Below are 16,468 nucleotides of genomic sequence, written 5' to 3'. Positions count from 1 at the left end.
ATATTCCCAAGCAGCATATGTTGCTGAACAGAGAGGCAGGCATCTGTTTTGGCTGGTGATTTACTATCATTAGCATCACGTCGGCTCTGCTGTTGTATTCAGCCAGACAGGCTGCAGTAAAGAAGCATTAGCAGTGATGTGGGTGCTGCAATGTCTCTTCACAATTTGTCTGTGTTAGGCCTCCAAGTGATCCCAATTACTTTATCTATGTTTAGGGGCTGCAGGGAAAGCATCATCAGTGATTCTTTACTGTTTCTACATGCTAATTTCACACTTGCTCTGCGGTACATTTTCATCAGGATCTAGAGTGACACGTGTTGTTATAACATTACAGGTGGAGTTTATCAGGTGATGGTAGTCATCTCCATAGGTGTCAATGCTCCATAGGAAGTGTCCGTCTGTGTGTGTATCTGCATGTCTGTATGGGAGTGGGGTGTATCTGTAAATGAGACAGATTAGCCCTCGTGTGACCTACACTATCCTTTCCCCATTGTTACCTCTGTCTGTCTCTTCCCCATCATTTGTTCTGATGGACTCCGTTCCTCCTTCCTTCCCTCCCTCCCTGCAGTCCCACCTGATTGTCGTTGGATAATCTCCCTCTCTCTCCACATCATGCCATTGCCAGCAACCTCCCCATCTCCCAGAATGTACATGGTTTGTGTGAATGTGTGTTTGTGTGTGTGAGTGCATATGTGCACATGGGTGTGGTGTGTGTGAATGGTGCAGGAAGTACAGTAAACGGTGCCTAATAGGAACAGGAAGGAAGAAGAAGCTGCATGTTCAAGTGCTGTGCTGAATGCTTTTTACTGCCCTGCAGCTATTGTGGAGATGGCTCTTTAAACTCCTGTAATTACATTTGAACTGTTCTTCCTCATGGCTAACTGCCTTCATTACTGCTGTACCTGCTGCCCAACTGGCCAAGTGGACCGTTAAGAAGCCCCTCGCCCACTCCTGATGGATACTCATTGTGTGTGTGACCAGTTCCGAGATGCTCATTCAAATGACCACTGTTGTTTTAGGATTTAGATCATGCTTGGTGCTCTATCTGCAGTTTACAGTATATAAGTCAGCTCAACGGTCGCTACATTATTTACTTTTTATGCTGTGAGGTTACCATGAGCAGTTTCACAGCATCGCATCATTTTACACCGCTCCCTTCGTCTCTGTACGTCCCCATAGGATTATACCAGTGGAGGCTGCTGAACGGCTCACAATAATGGCCGGAACGGAGCAAATGGAATGGCATCAAACACCTGACAACCATGTGTTTGATGTATTTGATACCATTCCAATGATTCTTCTCCAGTCAATAACACAAGCCTGTCCTCCCCAATTAAGGTGCCACCAACATCCTGTGGATTACACTGCTATGGAAGCTTATATCGTCATGAGATTGAGTTTATCCATCCGTGTCCATAGTGGGCTGCTACCGTGTGCTCTCCAATACAGTTTTCACCTTTTACTCAAGATTAAACACGAGTCAAATCAGGAAATGTTATGTATATATATGTATGCATACAGTGCATCCTCAACAGCTAATCCATCATATATACAGTATATACGTGTATCATATCATAGACTACACGTTTGAATCATCGCCATGCAAGAAGAATCAAAGGCAAACTAATTAGGTGAATATCTCCAGTAGTCCCATACAATAACACAGTTGCTAGTCTCTAAACTGAATCCAGGTGGAGTGTGTGTGCAGCAGCCCTCAGCTCCCGATACTGAGTCCAGGGTCATCAGGCTTGTACTTCTGTTCCATTAACAGAGCTATGCAGCCTGGAGAGACCATATCAACCTGAGGCACAGGGCTTATCTGATGCAGACAAACATTGCTCCCTCCCTCCGTATACCTACCTTCCAGCTTCTGTCGATGAAATCCAATGATGCTCAAGGCTCTCGTGCCACTTGTTTCAAGGCTGTGGGGTTTGATTTCATTCCTGCATCGATTATTTGGGGGCCTTACGAGTTTCTTCATTATTTATTTGGATTTTAGTGGCTGGGGTGCAGGCAGGCTGTGTGTGACTGCTGTCATATCTCTGTGTGGGAGGGAACAGCGAGGGAAGGGCCTTGAAAAGGAAACCCTGCCTGTGTCTTTGTTCATTTTCCACAAAGCCAACGAGAGAGAAGGCCCTTAAAGTGTTATTAGCCGGGCTGCTTTGAGGAGCCAGGCGCCGACAGATAAACAGGTGGCCATTCTGAGCAGGACAGAGACAGAACTCTGGGTGGGTTGGGGGATATTTAGCAGCCTCAGCTTCCACTCTGGGTTGGGTCTTTCTCCCAGCCTCAACCTCCACCTCAGAGATAGATGTAATGAGCTGACGCTGGGACATAGTGCCCTGATTACCCACTCACACAACCTTCTCCCCATTCCTTTAGTCTTTCTCCCTTTTCCCCCCTCCATCTCTCTCTTTCTCTCCTGTGCCCTTACCAGCATGATCCTCAGCAGTCACTCTCAGGGGGCTTTTTTATTTATCTACCTACTCTCTTAGATATGCATGGGAATTTTCTAAATGTACAGCCCCCCCTTACCAAAACATCCATATACACTAGCGTTCAAAAGTTTGGGGTCACTTAGAAATTAGTTGCAAAATGAATAGGAAATATAGTCAAGACGTTGACAAGGTTATAAATAATGATTTTGATTTGAAATAATAATTGTGTCCTTCAAACTTTGCTTTCGTCAAATAATCCTCCATTTACAGCAATTACAGCCTCGCAGACCTTTGGCATTCTAGTTCAATTTGTTGAGGTAATCTGAAGAGATTTCACCCCATGCTTTCTGAAGCACCTCCCAGAAGTTGGATTGGCTCGATGGGCACTTCTTACATGCCATACGGTCAAGCTGCTCCCACAACAACTCAATAGGGTTGAGATCCAGTGACTGTGCTGGCCACTCCATTATAGACAGAATACCAGCTGACTGCTTCTTCCCTAAATAGTTCTTACAGAATTTGGAGCTGTGCTTTGGGTCATTGTCCTGTTGTAGTAGGAAATTGGCTCCAATTAAGCTCCGTCCACAGGGTATGGCATGGCTTTGCAAAATGGAGTGATAGCGTTCCTTCTTCAAGATCCCTTTTACCCTGTACAAATCTCCCACTTTACCACCACCAAAGCACCCCCAGACCATCACATTGCCTCCACCATGATTGACAGATGGCATCAAGCACTCCTCCAGCATCTTTTCATTTTTTTCTGCGTCTCACAAATGTTCTTCTTTGTGATCTGAACACCTCAAACTTCATCTGTCCATATCACTTTTTTTCCCAATCTTCCTCTGTCCAGTGTCTGTGTTCTTTTGCCCATCTTAATCTTTTATTTTTATTGGCCTGTCTGAGATTGTCACGCCCTCAGGGTGTGATTTCGGGTGGGCATTCTATGTTTTTGTTTTCTATGATTTTGTATTTCTATGTTTTGGCCGGGTATGGTTCTCAATCAGGGACAGCTATCTATCATTGTCTCTGATTGGGAACCATACTTAGGTAGCCCTTTTCCCTCCTTTCTTTGTGGGAAGTTAACTTTGTTTGTGGCACATAGCACTTAAGCTTCACGGTCGTTTTTGTATTGTTTATTGTTTTTGTTGGCGTCATTTTCTTAATAAAAGGAATATGTACGCTGACCACGCTGCACCTTGGTCCGCTTCTTACGACGGCCGTGACAGAGATATGGCTTTTTCTTTGCAACTCTGCCTAGAAGACCAGCATCCCGGAGTCGCCTCTTCACTGTTGACGTTGAGACTGATGTTTTGCGGGTACTATTTAATGAAGCTGCCAGTTGACTTGTGAGGCGTCTGCTTTTCAAACTAGACACTCTAATGTACTTGTCCTCTTGCTCAGTTGTGCACCAGGGCCTCCCACGGTGCACAACACAAAACGTTGTACAAGATCTTCAGTTTCTTGGCAATTTCTCGCGTGGAATGGCCTTCATTTCTCAGAACAAGAATAGACTGATGGCCTCCCGGGTGGCGCAGTGGTCTAGGGCACTGCATCGCAGTGCTAACTGCGCCACCATAGTCTCTGGGTTCACGCCCAGGCTCTGTCGCAGCCGGCCGCGACCGGGAGGTCCGTGGGGCGACGCACAATTGGCATAGCGTCGTCCGGGGTAGGGAGGGTTTGGCCGGTAGGGATATCCTTGTCTCATCGCGCTCCAGCGACTCCTGTGGCGGGCCGGGCGCAGTGCGCGCCAACCAAGGGGGCCAGGTACACGGTGTTTCCTCCGACACAATGGTGCGGCTGGCTTCCGGGTTGGAGGCGCGCTGTGTTAAGAAGCAGTACGGCTGGTTGGGTTGTGCTTCGGAGGACGCATGGCTTTCGACCTTCGTCTCTCCCGAGCCCGTACGGGAGTTGTAGCGATGAGACAAGGTAGTAATTACTAGCGATTGGATACCACGAAAATTGGGGAGAAAATGGGATAAAAAAATAAAAAAATTAAAATAGACTGACGAGTTTCAGAATAAAGTTCTTTGTTTCTGGCCATTTTGAGCCTGTAATCGAAGTCACAAATGCTGATGCTCCAGATACTCAACAAGTCTTAAGAAGGCCAGTTTTATTGCTTCTTTATACAGCATAATAGTTTTCAGCTGTGCTAACATAATTGAAAAAGGGTTTTCTAATGACAAATTAGCTTTTTAAAATGATAAACTTGGATTAGCTAATACAACGTGCCATTGGAACACAGGAGTGATGGTTGCTGATAATGGGCCTTTGTACGGCTATGTAGATATTCCATTTAAAAAATCTGCTGTTTCCAGCCACAATAGTCATTTAGAACATTAACAATGTCTACACTGTATTTCTGATCAATTTTATGTTATTTTTAATCGACAAAAAATGTGCTTTTCTTTCAAAAACAAGGACATTTCTAAGTGACCTCAAACTTTTGAACGGTAGTGTACATTACAGCTCAAAACTATTTCCTATTTGACATCCCCATTACCTTCTCTCATAAATTCCCTATTACACTCCATCAACCCTGCTGCGTCATTGTCCTTGAAGATTTGAAATCAATACATCAACAAAAGATGATACGTGTTTAATACGTTCTATAGACAGACAGCTATGGATAACTGCTCATTATCCAAATCCATACTCTATTTATTATCTCCTTTTATCTTAAAAGACACATGACATTCCAATATAATGTAAATCTAACCTTTTATGTTTTTCCTGAAATGAGTAGTAATGATGATACTCAGCAGTCGATAGTTGCTTCTTGGCAGCACTGGCTGGCAGACCTGACTCCATTTTTAAACTGAGCCACTCTCTCGCCATCGCTACATCGAGCACTGAGGATGTGATACTGTCTGTGAAAGTTGATCGATGTGTATTAAAGTGCTGGGCTCTTTTCTTGTGGTCGTCAGTTTGGCCTGAGAAGTGCTAATGGATTTTAGGAGACATGATTCACTTTTCATTAGCCAGACCTGTCAATCAAAAGCCATCAGGGGTCTTTTTTAATATATAAAAGCCCCATACCCCTCTCCTCTATCAGTCCTTCCTCCATCACTCCCTGGCTGAGTTGACAGACTCAATCTCAATTGTGATTTATATTCCTACTGGGGCTATTCAGGGTACAACTGGAGATAAGGCAGATGGTGAAGCTCCTACATTACACTGTTGGCCGTATCTGTGGGCTGTCTTTGCGCTGTCAACTCATAATGCAGAACCTCTAGTTCCACCAAGTGGCCAGGAGTCAGCATTACCAGGATGTTCGAGGAACACTTTCCAATCTCAAAGTAATGAGCCAGGATGGACACTTTTACAGCTGGATTTAGTTCAGTTGGAGAAAGAGGGACATTAGAAATGTTTTTTGGCAGCTGAACAAGAGGGGATGTTCAGTGCTCTCTCAAGATATAGTCAACAATGAAATGCATGACCAAACAACACAACACTATGATATATCTTACATATTTGAGTGTATCCCTGGTTGTAACCAAAGTCTCTTTCATCTCTCCCCTCTCTTCCAGTGTTCATCATGGGGTCTGGGCTGCTGGTCTATCCCTTTGGGCTGAACTCCACCCTGGTGAGGTCCTTTTGCGGGGACTCAGACATCTACTATGCCGGGGACTGCCAGATCGGCTGGGGATACATGCTGGCCATTGTCGCCGTCATGCTCACACTCTTCCTACCCTTCTTCGCCAAATACGCACCAAAGGAGCATCTGTCCGCAACCCCACTGCCCACTCTCTTATAGGACAACAACTGACCCCACCCTCCCCAACCTCATCCAGTCTGCTACAGTACTTCCTACTTCCCTGTATGATGGAGATGGGAGAAACACCTGCATCCACTTCTTCAGTAGGATGACATTTTAAAAAGCCCTGCCTCTGATATACAACTAGGCTATACCCAACTGTGAACAACATTTATGTACTGTCTTCCTTCATACAAAAGCTATTTATTTGATCTAATAATTGACCTAATTGAATGGAACTATGTTCTGTTCATTTTTTTCCTCTCCCAATAATGTCAAACGTTAACTCATATTGTTATGACTATTAATTCACATTTACTGTCAATTTGTGACTGCCTTTCTGGTTAGACTTATTTGATATTCAGTATATTTTCTGGAAAAAAATAAATTTGAAAGGAACACAAGGAATGACAACAACTCCCTCTGTTCAAATGAACAGAAGTATACAGCGCATAAACATTCCTATCATGTTATACATACAACGTTGGTTTAATATTACTGTAACCAGACAGAGGGTGATGGTCAGGACTAGAACCATAATATGAATCCATGGTGACATTAATAGTGGGCAATAAGAGTGGTCATTAAATATATCATTCCAGAATAATCAGGGAGTTGTTTGCAAAAGAGAAGGTGTGAAAATAACGAGAAACTTAATGAGAAGGTAAAGTAGGGCCTGAGATTAAAAGAGAATGAGACATTTCTAGTTATCAAAAAACATGGACACGCTTCTATCTTCAATGGATCAATGCGGATTTGGCGAACAGTAAAGACAATGAGAGACCAATTTGACATCAAGACAAAGCGAGGATCAGAAAGGATATGAACACGGACTCAGGTCTCAACACAGTGAGCGCATCAAGGATTCTGTCCAGTGGAGTTTGAGGAGAGTGGATTGTATAAAGGTTTAGATCCAGATGCCGTTTTTATCCAGCATTGAACAACACTGACTGAATGGATGTCATAAGATGGACATGTAGCACAGTGAAAAATGACCCTTGGGGACTCACCATCTGACTTAGCCTACATCTTCAACATGGTTTTAAATGGACTATTGGACAGTAAAAATTCTAAAGAAAGAGTTGAATAAATATTTTTCAGTGAAGGAGCTCTACCAAACAATATAGATGTGTCTGACCTGCCTTTAAGACAAATTAATATAGATAGAAGGCGTGCATAGTAATAACATAAAACATATGAAAAGCATTTGTTATACATTTTATGTTGGGATGACATGATATCCTTCTACCAACGTTTTCCCAGAGTTCCTAGTGTTAATATGGTTGTCTTGTTAACCCAAGTCATTATTGTTTCAGTTTTTACACCACACAATACCAGGGTTGGGGTTAATTAAAAAAATTATAATTAAATTCCCTTTCCCTGTAAATTCTATTTAATTAAATTTAAAGTCCAGGTCGTTGATTCCAGTCGTTGAATTTAGAGAATTCAATTCCAATGTTAATTATTCAATTGCCAATCCAATACTTTCCCCAACAATTACACAAATTCTAATTCAATTCCCTCAGGCTGATCATGTCACAGTTCAGACGGCCCAGCTAAACTGGAAATATAGAAATTCCAATTCAAACAGTCCAAACAGTCTAATTCCAATTCCATAACTTGAAGGTTGAATTTAATTTGAATATCAACAATGTAAATTCTCCACTTCATGAGTGAATTCAAGAACTGAATTCGAATTTCACATTAAATTGGAATTGACCCCAACACTACACAATATTAGCTATACACTATAATTCAGGACTACTTTAAATCAGGCTAAAGGCAATTAGATAAGACAGCATTGTCTAGAAATTATTGACTAGAGTGCAGATGAAGTTGGGGTTATTTAATAGTAAAACAGTTTATCTAGATTAGATGATCTGCTCTGACCATACCAACATGTGCCTTTATAACAGAACCAAGACAAGTTACTTCAATATTTTTAATATCAGGTTACCATCTACTTCAGCTTAAACTGTGGATATTGTAGTGTAAAACAGTTGTAATTTTGTTATTTTCTCTGTGTGTGCTGTACTTTTCCTGTATATGTTTCAAGATGTGCTTCTGAACATTATGATCTTGTTGAAAATATTCTCTAGAAGAAAAGAGCTGATGTCTTCTAAAAGCTTGAATGTAATGACAGATAGAACAAGCTGTACTTGTGTTGAATTGTGCTGCTGACACTTTGGCAGTTTATTCATAAGAGGTAAATAACTTTAATCACTAAATTAAAAGGTTGCGACATATACCATGTAATTTAGAATTAGAGTGGTAGAGCTCGAGAGCTGTACAAATTTAACTTAGCTCAAAGTTATCAGTGTTGAATTGACACATTAACCACGTAATGTGTGAAGCATGGCTTAAAATAATTACATTCTGAGATAAGGTAATGGATTAGTGTTTTTTGCCATCCCATTCCTCCTAATATAATGATTTTATTCTCGTCATGTTTCAAGGACAAATTGTATAATTTCCTCCACAACACAGCCAATGTAACAAATATTTTACATACATACTATATTCCAAGGTGTGTGTGTGTGAGAGAGAGTGTGTGTGCATAATGCTGGGGTGAACTTTGGAAATTGCCAAATTACTTACAAAGAGGGAAAGTCTTGATAAAAAAATTGTAATTGTGTTGCCATGTTTTGAAAAGACCAGGAAAGAAATGTTGGTATTTGTATTGGACCTCGTACTGTGCTTGATATTGGGAAAGACTGGGATTCACTTGCTGCACAGGATTTGTTACCCGATATGTTGAAACATTGTGTCAAGTCTCAGCACTGGTGAAAGTGTTTTTTTGTAGAGAGTAGTATTGGGTTTTCCATTGTGATATTGTATGTTGGTTGTAAATAAACTAATAACTGTATGTGGGTTCACTTTTCATTCTAAACAGCCCCCCATTTTTGAAATACATATTTTGAGATATTACCTCAATGTGTTTGTTTTACCTGAAACTAGCCTCTTGACAAAGTTTGCTGTTCTGTGAATATTCTTTATAATAAAATGTTTCATAAATGAGGAAGAGAAAGGGGTTTTATTTGTGTCCCGAAACTGAATGACACATATGAAACATTGGAAATATGTGTATAATACTATATAAAAATGGGAAACAGATAACAAGCAGATGAAATTGTACACTTGAAAAACACAGTTCTGACTATTCTTTCAAAATAATGGGGAATCATGTACTACTCATCTCTGGAAGAATCTTCCAACATCTCAAGTATTTACAGTGCCTTCGGATAGTATTCAGACCTCTTGACTTTTCCACATTTTGTTACGTTACAGCCTTATTCTAAAAAAGAATAAATTCATTTTTTTTAAATAAATCACATAATACCCTATAATGACAAAGCGAAAAGATGTTTTTAGAAATGTTGCAAATTAAAAACAGAAATAGCTTATTTACACAAGTAGTCAGACCCTTTGCTGTGAGATTCAAAATTGAGCTCAAGGTGCATCCTGTTTCCATTGATCATCCTTGAGATGTTTCTACAACTTGATTGGAGTCCACCTGTGGTAAATTCAATTGATTGGACATGATTTGGAAAGGCACACACCTGTTTATGTAAGGTCCCACAGTTGACAGTGCATGTCAAAGCAAAAACCAAGCCATGAGGTCACAAGAACTGTCCATAGAGCTCAGAGACAGGATTGGGTCGAGGCACAAATGTATTCAGCATTGAAGTTCCCCAAGAACACAGTGATCATTCTTAAAATGGAAGAAATTTGGAACCACCAAGACTCTTCCGAGAGCTGGCCGCCCGGCCAAACTGAGCAATCGGGGGAGAAGGGCCTTGGTCAGGGAGGTGACCAAGAACCCGATGGAGCTCTAGAGTTCCTCTGTGGAGATGGGAGAACCTTCCAGAAGGACAACCAATCAGGCCTTTATGGTAGAGTGGCCAGACAAAGGCCACTCCTCAGTAAAAGGCACATGACAGCCCACTTGGAGTTTGCCAAAAGGCACCTAAAGACTCTCAGACCATGAGAAACAAGATTCTTTAGTCTGAAGAAACCAAGATTGAACTCTTTGGCCTGAATGCCAAGCGTCACTTCTGGAGGAAAACTGGCATGGTGGTGACAGCATTATGCTGTGGGGATGTTTTTCAGCGGCAGGGACTGGGAGACTAGTCAGGATCGAAGCAAAAATGAACAGAGCAAAGTACAAACAGATCCTTGATGAAAACCTTCTACAGAGCGCTCAGGTCCTAGGACTGGAGTGACGGTTCACCTTCCAACAGGACAACAACCCTAAGCACACAGCCAAGACAACGCAGGAGTGGCGTCGGGAACAAGTCTCTGAATGTCCTTGAGTGGCCCAGCCAGAGCACGGACTTGGAACCCGATCGAACATCTCTGGAGAGACCTGAAAATAGCTGTGCAACAACGCCCCCCCCCCCCCCCCCCCCCTCTCTCCCCCATCCAACCTGACAGAGCTTGAGAGGTTCTGCAGAGAAGAATGGGAGAAACTCTCCAAATACAGGTGTGCCAAGCTTGTAGTGTCATAACCAAGAAGACTTGATGCTGTAATCGCTGCCAAAGATGCTTCAACAAATACTGAGTAAAAACCTGTTTTTGCGTAGTCATTATGGGGTATTACATTTCATTACATTTTAGTCATTTAACAGACGCTCTTATCCAGAGCGACTTACAGTAGAGTGCATACATTTTATTACATTTTTACATACTGAGACAAGGATATCCCTACCGGCCAAACCCTCCCTAACCCGGACGACGCTATGCCAATTGTGCGTCGCCCCGCGGACCTCCCGGTTGCGGCCGGCTGCGACAGAGCCTGGGCGCGAACCCAGCCCAGCCTGGGCGCGAACCCAGAGACTCTGGTGGCGCAGCTAGCACTGCGTGCCCTAGACCACTGCGCCACCCGGGAGGCCTGTGTGTGTAGATTGACGAGGGGGAAAACTACTTAATCAATTTTAGAATAAGGCGAACGTAACAAAATTTTGAAAAGGTCAAGGGGTCTGAATACTTTTCAAAGGCACTGTATATACAGCAGGACTTTATATAGGATCCTTCAGTTTCTAATAGACGACAACACTCCATATAGGATCCCGCAGTTTCTAATGAAAAGGAGAACACTTGCCATATAGTGATCTTCACAAGGAACCATGGGCAAAAACAATTGTATTGCCCTTGAATTGCCCTTTACGTGTTTCTGTGCCTCTGATCAGACTTCACTGAGTGATTTCACCAGGCCCCTCATCTCAGCGTCCGATGCTTTGACAGACTCCTGTGCATTCCTCTGCTCTGAGTGCAGGGCAGCCCTGACAGACATGCAGGTGAGTGTGTCCCTGGTGCGGTCGTAATTTCCCACACAGCGGTGCACCTGGCCTCGGATCAGCCTGGGAAGGTCCAGCTCCTGGTGGGGATGGATCAGAGGTGGGTCAGACACAAAGGGTATACATCCAGCACAACACTGTAAACGTAACATAATGGGTATCCACCCTGGAGATACAGTATGATTTGAGAATCCATATCCTCCAGCCATATCAAAACAAACTACTGCTTTATAATGCTGATGATCAGTAGCAGCTGGTAAGAATCCTGTGGAAAGAAAATTCTAATCTACAAAGTTCTTTATGTTTAAAATAACTGCCTTTTTAAGATTACATTTTTTATCGCCTTAAACACTCCAATTCATTTGGTGAACATGAAGTAATATAATGTTGTCCTCTGACTAACTCGACAGCCCTTGGCCTGCTATTGTATTTCTCCCTTTCCTATTAAAGAGGAAGTGTTTTTCTTACTCACATTTTCATAGAAGACACACTGCACCACCTCTTTCCCATCTCTCATGAGGAAGTTCTTAGCTCCATGAGACCCGGCGGTGACTGCGGAGTCAAGAGTAGCTGTGGGACGAACATAAAATAATAAAATACAAACATTTTGTAAATACAGTACAGGCAATGGTAAATACAATGTTAGTGAAGAGACAAACTGAAAACTAACCGAAAATCTCAAATAGGTACGGAGCTCTGTCCTTGAACTGGCTCCAGTGTCTCATGCCATCAATGACAGCAGTCAGTATCCTCAAAGAGTTCTCAGTTGCTGGTTTGATCTGGAACACAGGTGGTGTCTTCCCAACATAGGAAACATGAATGCTTTAATACCTGCTCTAGCATTGAACAACATACATTTTACAAGGCTAGCATAATAAAATATATTAAGGATGTAACGTTACTGTATGAGCTGTCATTTTTAACTAGATTGAAGATTTACAATTGGGTTAAATATGAAAGCTATATCAAAGTTATTTTATGGTAAGTAATCTATGAAAAGCTGAGTTTTCCTGCAGTATGTTACACTATAAGTTACAATTAGCACAGATGACTTACATGTTGTACCTGAGACTGAGAGGTATTTTGAGTTTGATATATGTCTCTACTGTCCATCAGCTGTTTCTGTAGCCCAGTGTTGGTGGTCATTTTAAACTTCCAGGATGTGTTCTGTTTCTGCTGCTGTGGTCCAGGACCAGGAGTTGGTCTGCTTGGAGGGCCAGGTGTTGGTCTGCTTGGAGGGCCAGGAGTTGGTCTGCTTGTTGTGGTAATGGGTGTAGACTGCTGGGAGTAGAGAGGAGGCTCTGGTGGGTTGGCCTGTCCCTGTCTGTAGCCAGATTGCTGCTGCTGACCCATATGAGAGTAGCTACTTGGCGGTACTGGCTTGCTCTGTGTGTTCCCACTGCTGCAGGGGCCGTTGTAGTTGCTCTGTCTGGGGTTTATAGGGGCTCTGGAGTCCTGCCTCACTGGTGGCTGTTGCTGTCCCATCTGCGGACTGAACATATGCAATATAAGTGATATGACTGGTTTATGTGTTGCATAACCATCAGACAACCCCCAAAAAAACGAAAATCTCTAAAACTGTACTTACTATACAGTATATAGACCCTGTTAATCTGCAGGTTAACTTTTAAATGTGCACTGCAAACATTTTCGAATTATGCATCTATAATAACTGCCTCTACAGAGAGCTCCAGAGACCTATCAACTGACCATACCCTGTATTCACAGCTTTATATGGGTGTGGTAGAGGTGCAAAGTTTCTCCCCACGGGTTCAGGTGCAAGTCGACTGTTTGGATACTGAAACTGTGGTTGAGACTGATGCTGGTTGCCTTGTCTGTTCTGAGTAGCAGGTGCAGGACAGCTTGGGTCTTGATCTTGGAAATATTCTGTGTTACCTGAGCAGAGGTAGAAAGTATTATAAAAAAAATTCTGGTAAAGCATTGATATGGGCAGCAAAATTGCATTTTTCCTCGTGTGTAGTGCCATCTAGTGACTTGGATATCTCTCTCGCTTTGAAAATCCAGAATAAATTGATAACAGCCACATTTATGAATCACGCATGATTATAGCTACTACTGAAACGCATGAGAAGTATCCTATTTATCTTACCAGATATGTTGTTGGATGAAGCAGAGCTGTGTGTGGACATGTATTCATTGCTAGAGCAGAATTCATTCTCAGAGGGATTGGATGTCAAAGGCAGCCTGCTCCTTTTCTTCTGGGTAAACAGAGGCACAGAGAGGCAGCCTGGAAAGGAAACAACCGATTCCTGACAATCAGTTTATGACATGAATGCAGCCATCAGCCTAACTCACGTTTGAATTTCACAAACCTGCAGTAGGTCTGGCCTGCTGCATTTCATATCTTCTCATCTTATTGCAGTGTCCACTCAAAGAATCTAATGAATTCATAAGATGTAAAATAGTTAGAATTAGCTTGCCAGCCACCTGTAGCCACAAAGCATCAGACCACTTCTTGCTAATGTTAGCTGTGGTTAACAGGGCCTAGCTAGCTAACGTTACTGACCTTAGCTAAAGCAATTGTTATCAATAGCTATTTCAGTTTTAGTAGCTAACTTAGCTAGATAAACAACAACTAAAACATCGTCCTCAAACAATAATTAGTTGTAATGAAGTTACATTTAATTAAATAATGTATTTTCAGTGTATACCTGTGGTTGCTGTTCCAATGTAAATAAATAGCTGGCTAGCTGGTGAGCCAGGTCTCCTCCTACTCAGTCAGATGGTCACGCGCTAATGCCCGCGATTTCTCATGGTAATGACGTCTTGGCTAGATAGATAGCTAGAACACTTACCTAGCTACTTGTGCAGTGCACCAGGGTAGGGCGACTGCACATTAGCTATATAAATATGGTAGAAAGAGATTGTGGCCTTTTCTGTAGCTTACAGGCTGGAGATAAAATGTAATTGTATGTGTCGAACTGCTTTGCTTTATCTTGGCCAGGTCGCAATTGTAAATGAGAACGTGTTCTCAATTTGCCTACCTGGTTAAATAAAGGTGAAATAAAAAAATAAAAAATAAAAATGAGAGGGACACTTTTTACATTATGCCGGTTTCTCCAATCAAATAACCTAACCTAAATGGCGCTCAATCAACAACAAAAAATGCGCTGTTATGTTAAAACAAACAACATATCCTAAAAACAGGACAGGTCAAATTAAAATGGACAATATGGAATGGACGATAACGACTGTTGTTCTGGAATTTCACCCCATTGTCATGATCAGTGGTTTCAAGTTTGTACCCTTCAATTTTTGACAAGCCAATTAATTGGGAAGGCAGGTAGCATAGTGGTTAGAGCGTTGGGCTAGTAACTTAAAGATCGAATCCCCGAGCTAACAAGGTAAAATATGTCGTTTTGCCCCCGAACAAGGCAGTTAAACCGCTGTCATTGGAAATAAGGAATTCTTCTTAACTGACTTGCCTAGTTAAAATTCTGAATTTCCCGCTGTGTAAACACATTGCAAATAGGCGCGCGATAACTCCTGATAAAGTTAGGTAGCCTAATTGATTACTCTCAGGACTAAAAGTTTTACAGACGATGGGCATTCATTAATAAAATTCCATTGTGGGCTACACACCAGTAAGCACAAGCACGTCTTTTTTGGTCCTGTCCGAGTGTCGTTTTTTGGTGGTAATGTAGGCTTACCACATAGATGGGCATTCATAAAATTCAATTTCAGGCAACACTGTTAGGATACACCTCAATAAGCATGGATCGATGCCTATGGTGTTTCATAATGAACGTATGGATATTTCCCGTGTTTTTCACCTTCTCTTCATTAAATCGAGTTAAGGAGGACATCAACGCCTTTGCTGCCTGAATTGAGAATGTTTCATGTACGAACCTGCATAAACAATTCATGTTACTCCTCTTGTGTGTATGTGCAGGTAATATAAAACACTTTGATTCATTTGCCCTCCTATGTCAAACAGGGCTTGCCACAGATCTACTTGCTGAGAACTGTCTCATCTCACATTTCATCAGGACCTTTCTGTTAATTAAAAAAATATATATATTAGTCAACACAGCTCCATCCTGTCCATTTTCCAAGCACTGTAGTAGTACCTCTTCTGACACAATGACAAACCAGCTGCTTACTCAGCTAAATCTTGAGATGAGAATGTATTGTTCAGTCTAAATAAGTAGGGGGGGAAATTACCTGTTTTTAAGTGGTCGAATGGTTTCTAGTATTTGCACAATTGATCATCCAACTCAATAACAATCCAAATTCTCTTGGATCCTGGATCAATATATCTGTCTACTGATGTCCTTATCATACCATACTGCTTTGCAAATGGTGGACTAGACATCCAAGTGACCATTTCCTCTTTTACGTGGCCACAATCTGCATAGTAACTGGGTGTAGTAGACTATAATTGCACAATAAAATAACTAGGGTTAGGAAAGATTTCCTTGGAATTTGAGTGTGAAGCTAACTTTTTAGCAGTGCTGCCATTTCATCAGGAAGATGCTGCAGGCCAGGCAGCTGAGCCAGCACTTGGGTGGGTGGGTATAGTTGGAGAGGGAATTGATCAGTCTGCAGTATAAATTGATGAGGCAGATGCTGGCTAACCAATTAGTGGTCAGGAATAAGCTAATGAAAAAAATATATACGTTTCTCCTCTTATTAAAGAAGTTGAATAGGTTATAATTAATTTTGCAATATTTCGCAACAAAGCCTCCTTCACTCATGCTGCCAAACTTACCCTCGTAAAACTGACTATCCTACCGATCCTTGACTTCGGCGATGTCATTTACAAATTAACCTCCAACACTGTACTCAGCAAATTGGATGCAGTCTATCACAGTGCCATCTGTTTTGTCACCAAAGCCCCATATACTACCCACCACTGCGACCTGTACGCTCTCGTTGGCTGGCCCTCACTACATATTCGTTGCAAAACCCACTGGCTCCAGGTCATCTATAGGTCTATGCTAGGTAATGCTCTGCCT

General features: G+C 42.0%; 2 protein-coding genes across 4 annotated transcripts in view; one reads left to right on the top strand and one right to left on the bottom strand.

The window, feature by feature from the left end:
- LOC129868303 (LHFPL tetraspan subfamily member 7 protein-like) overlaps positions 1 to 9,210 on the top strand; it is a 147,364-nt gene extending 138,154 nt beyond the window's left edge. Inside the window, exon 3 of the mRNA XM_055942158.1 lies at positions 5,966 to 9,210. Coding sequence (XP_055798133.1) covers positions 5,966 to 6,192 — 227 coding nt within the window. The 3' untranslated portion in view covers positions 6,193 to 9,210. The remainder of the gene's footprint in view (positions 1 to 5,965) is intronic.
- Positions 9,211 to 10,602: 1,392 nt separating this feature from the next.
- LOC129868301 (spermatogenesis-associated protein 22) lies at positions 10,603 to 14,431 on the bottom strand. 3 transcript variants are annotated; one of them, XM_055942155.1, is made up of 8 exons: positions 14,162 to 14,431; positions 13,823 to 13,888; positions 13,600 to 13,737; positions 13,205 to 13,385; positions 12,555 to 12,981; positions 12,160 to 12,286; positions 11,962 to 12,059; positions 10,603 to 11,569 (listed from the first exon to the last, which is right to left on the bottom strand). In XM_055942155.1, exons 2-8 carry the CDS (start codon positions 13,860 to 13,862, stop codon positions 11,378 to 11,380), a joined length of 1,203 nt encoding a protein of 400 aa, XP_055798130.1. In that variant the 5' UTR covers positions 13,863 to 13,888; positions 14,162 to 14,431; the 3' UTR covers positions 10,603 to 11,377. The 3 variants fall into 3 exon arrangements, with proteins under 3 accessions (XP_055798130.1, XP_055798129.1, XP_055798131.1); XM_055942154.1 differs by having other exon boundaries at positions 12,546 to 12,981; positions 14,162 to 14,426; XM_055942156.1 differs by lacking the exon at positions 13,823 to 13,888 and having other exon boundaries at positions 12,546 to 12,981; positions 14,162 to 14,424.
- Between the last annotated feature and the right edge of the window lie 2,037 nt (positions 14,432 to 16,468).

This window comes from Salvelinus fontinalis, chromosome 13 (genome assembly GCF_029448725.1).
Source record: "Salvelinus fontinalis isolate EN_2023a chromosome 13, ASM2944872v1, whole genome shotgun sequence".
In the NCBI taxonomy this organism is placed as follows: domain Eukaryota; kingdom Metazoa; phylum Chordata; class Actinopteri; order Salmoniformes; family Salmonidae; genus Salvelinus; species Salvelinus fontinalis.
The sequence above is the reverse complement of the archived record's forward strand: the minus strand, read 5'-3'. Positions and strand labels throughout refer to the sequence as shown.

Bases quoted from the DNA above. Each gene is read 5' to 3' on its own strand.
- LOC129868301 (XM_055942154.1), bottom strand. From the start codon at position 13,862: ATGAGAAGATATGAAATGCAGCAGGCCAGACCTACTGCAG. The intron at 12,982-13,204 runs GTATGGTCAGTT...GCATATGTTCAG, and splicing joins TATAAAGCTGTGAATACAGG to TCCGCAGATGGGACAGCAAC. The intron at 11,570-11,961 runs GTGAGTAAGAAA...CATCCCCACCAG, and splicing joins AGTGTGTCTTCTATGAAAAT to GAGCTGGACCTTCCCAGGCT.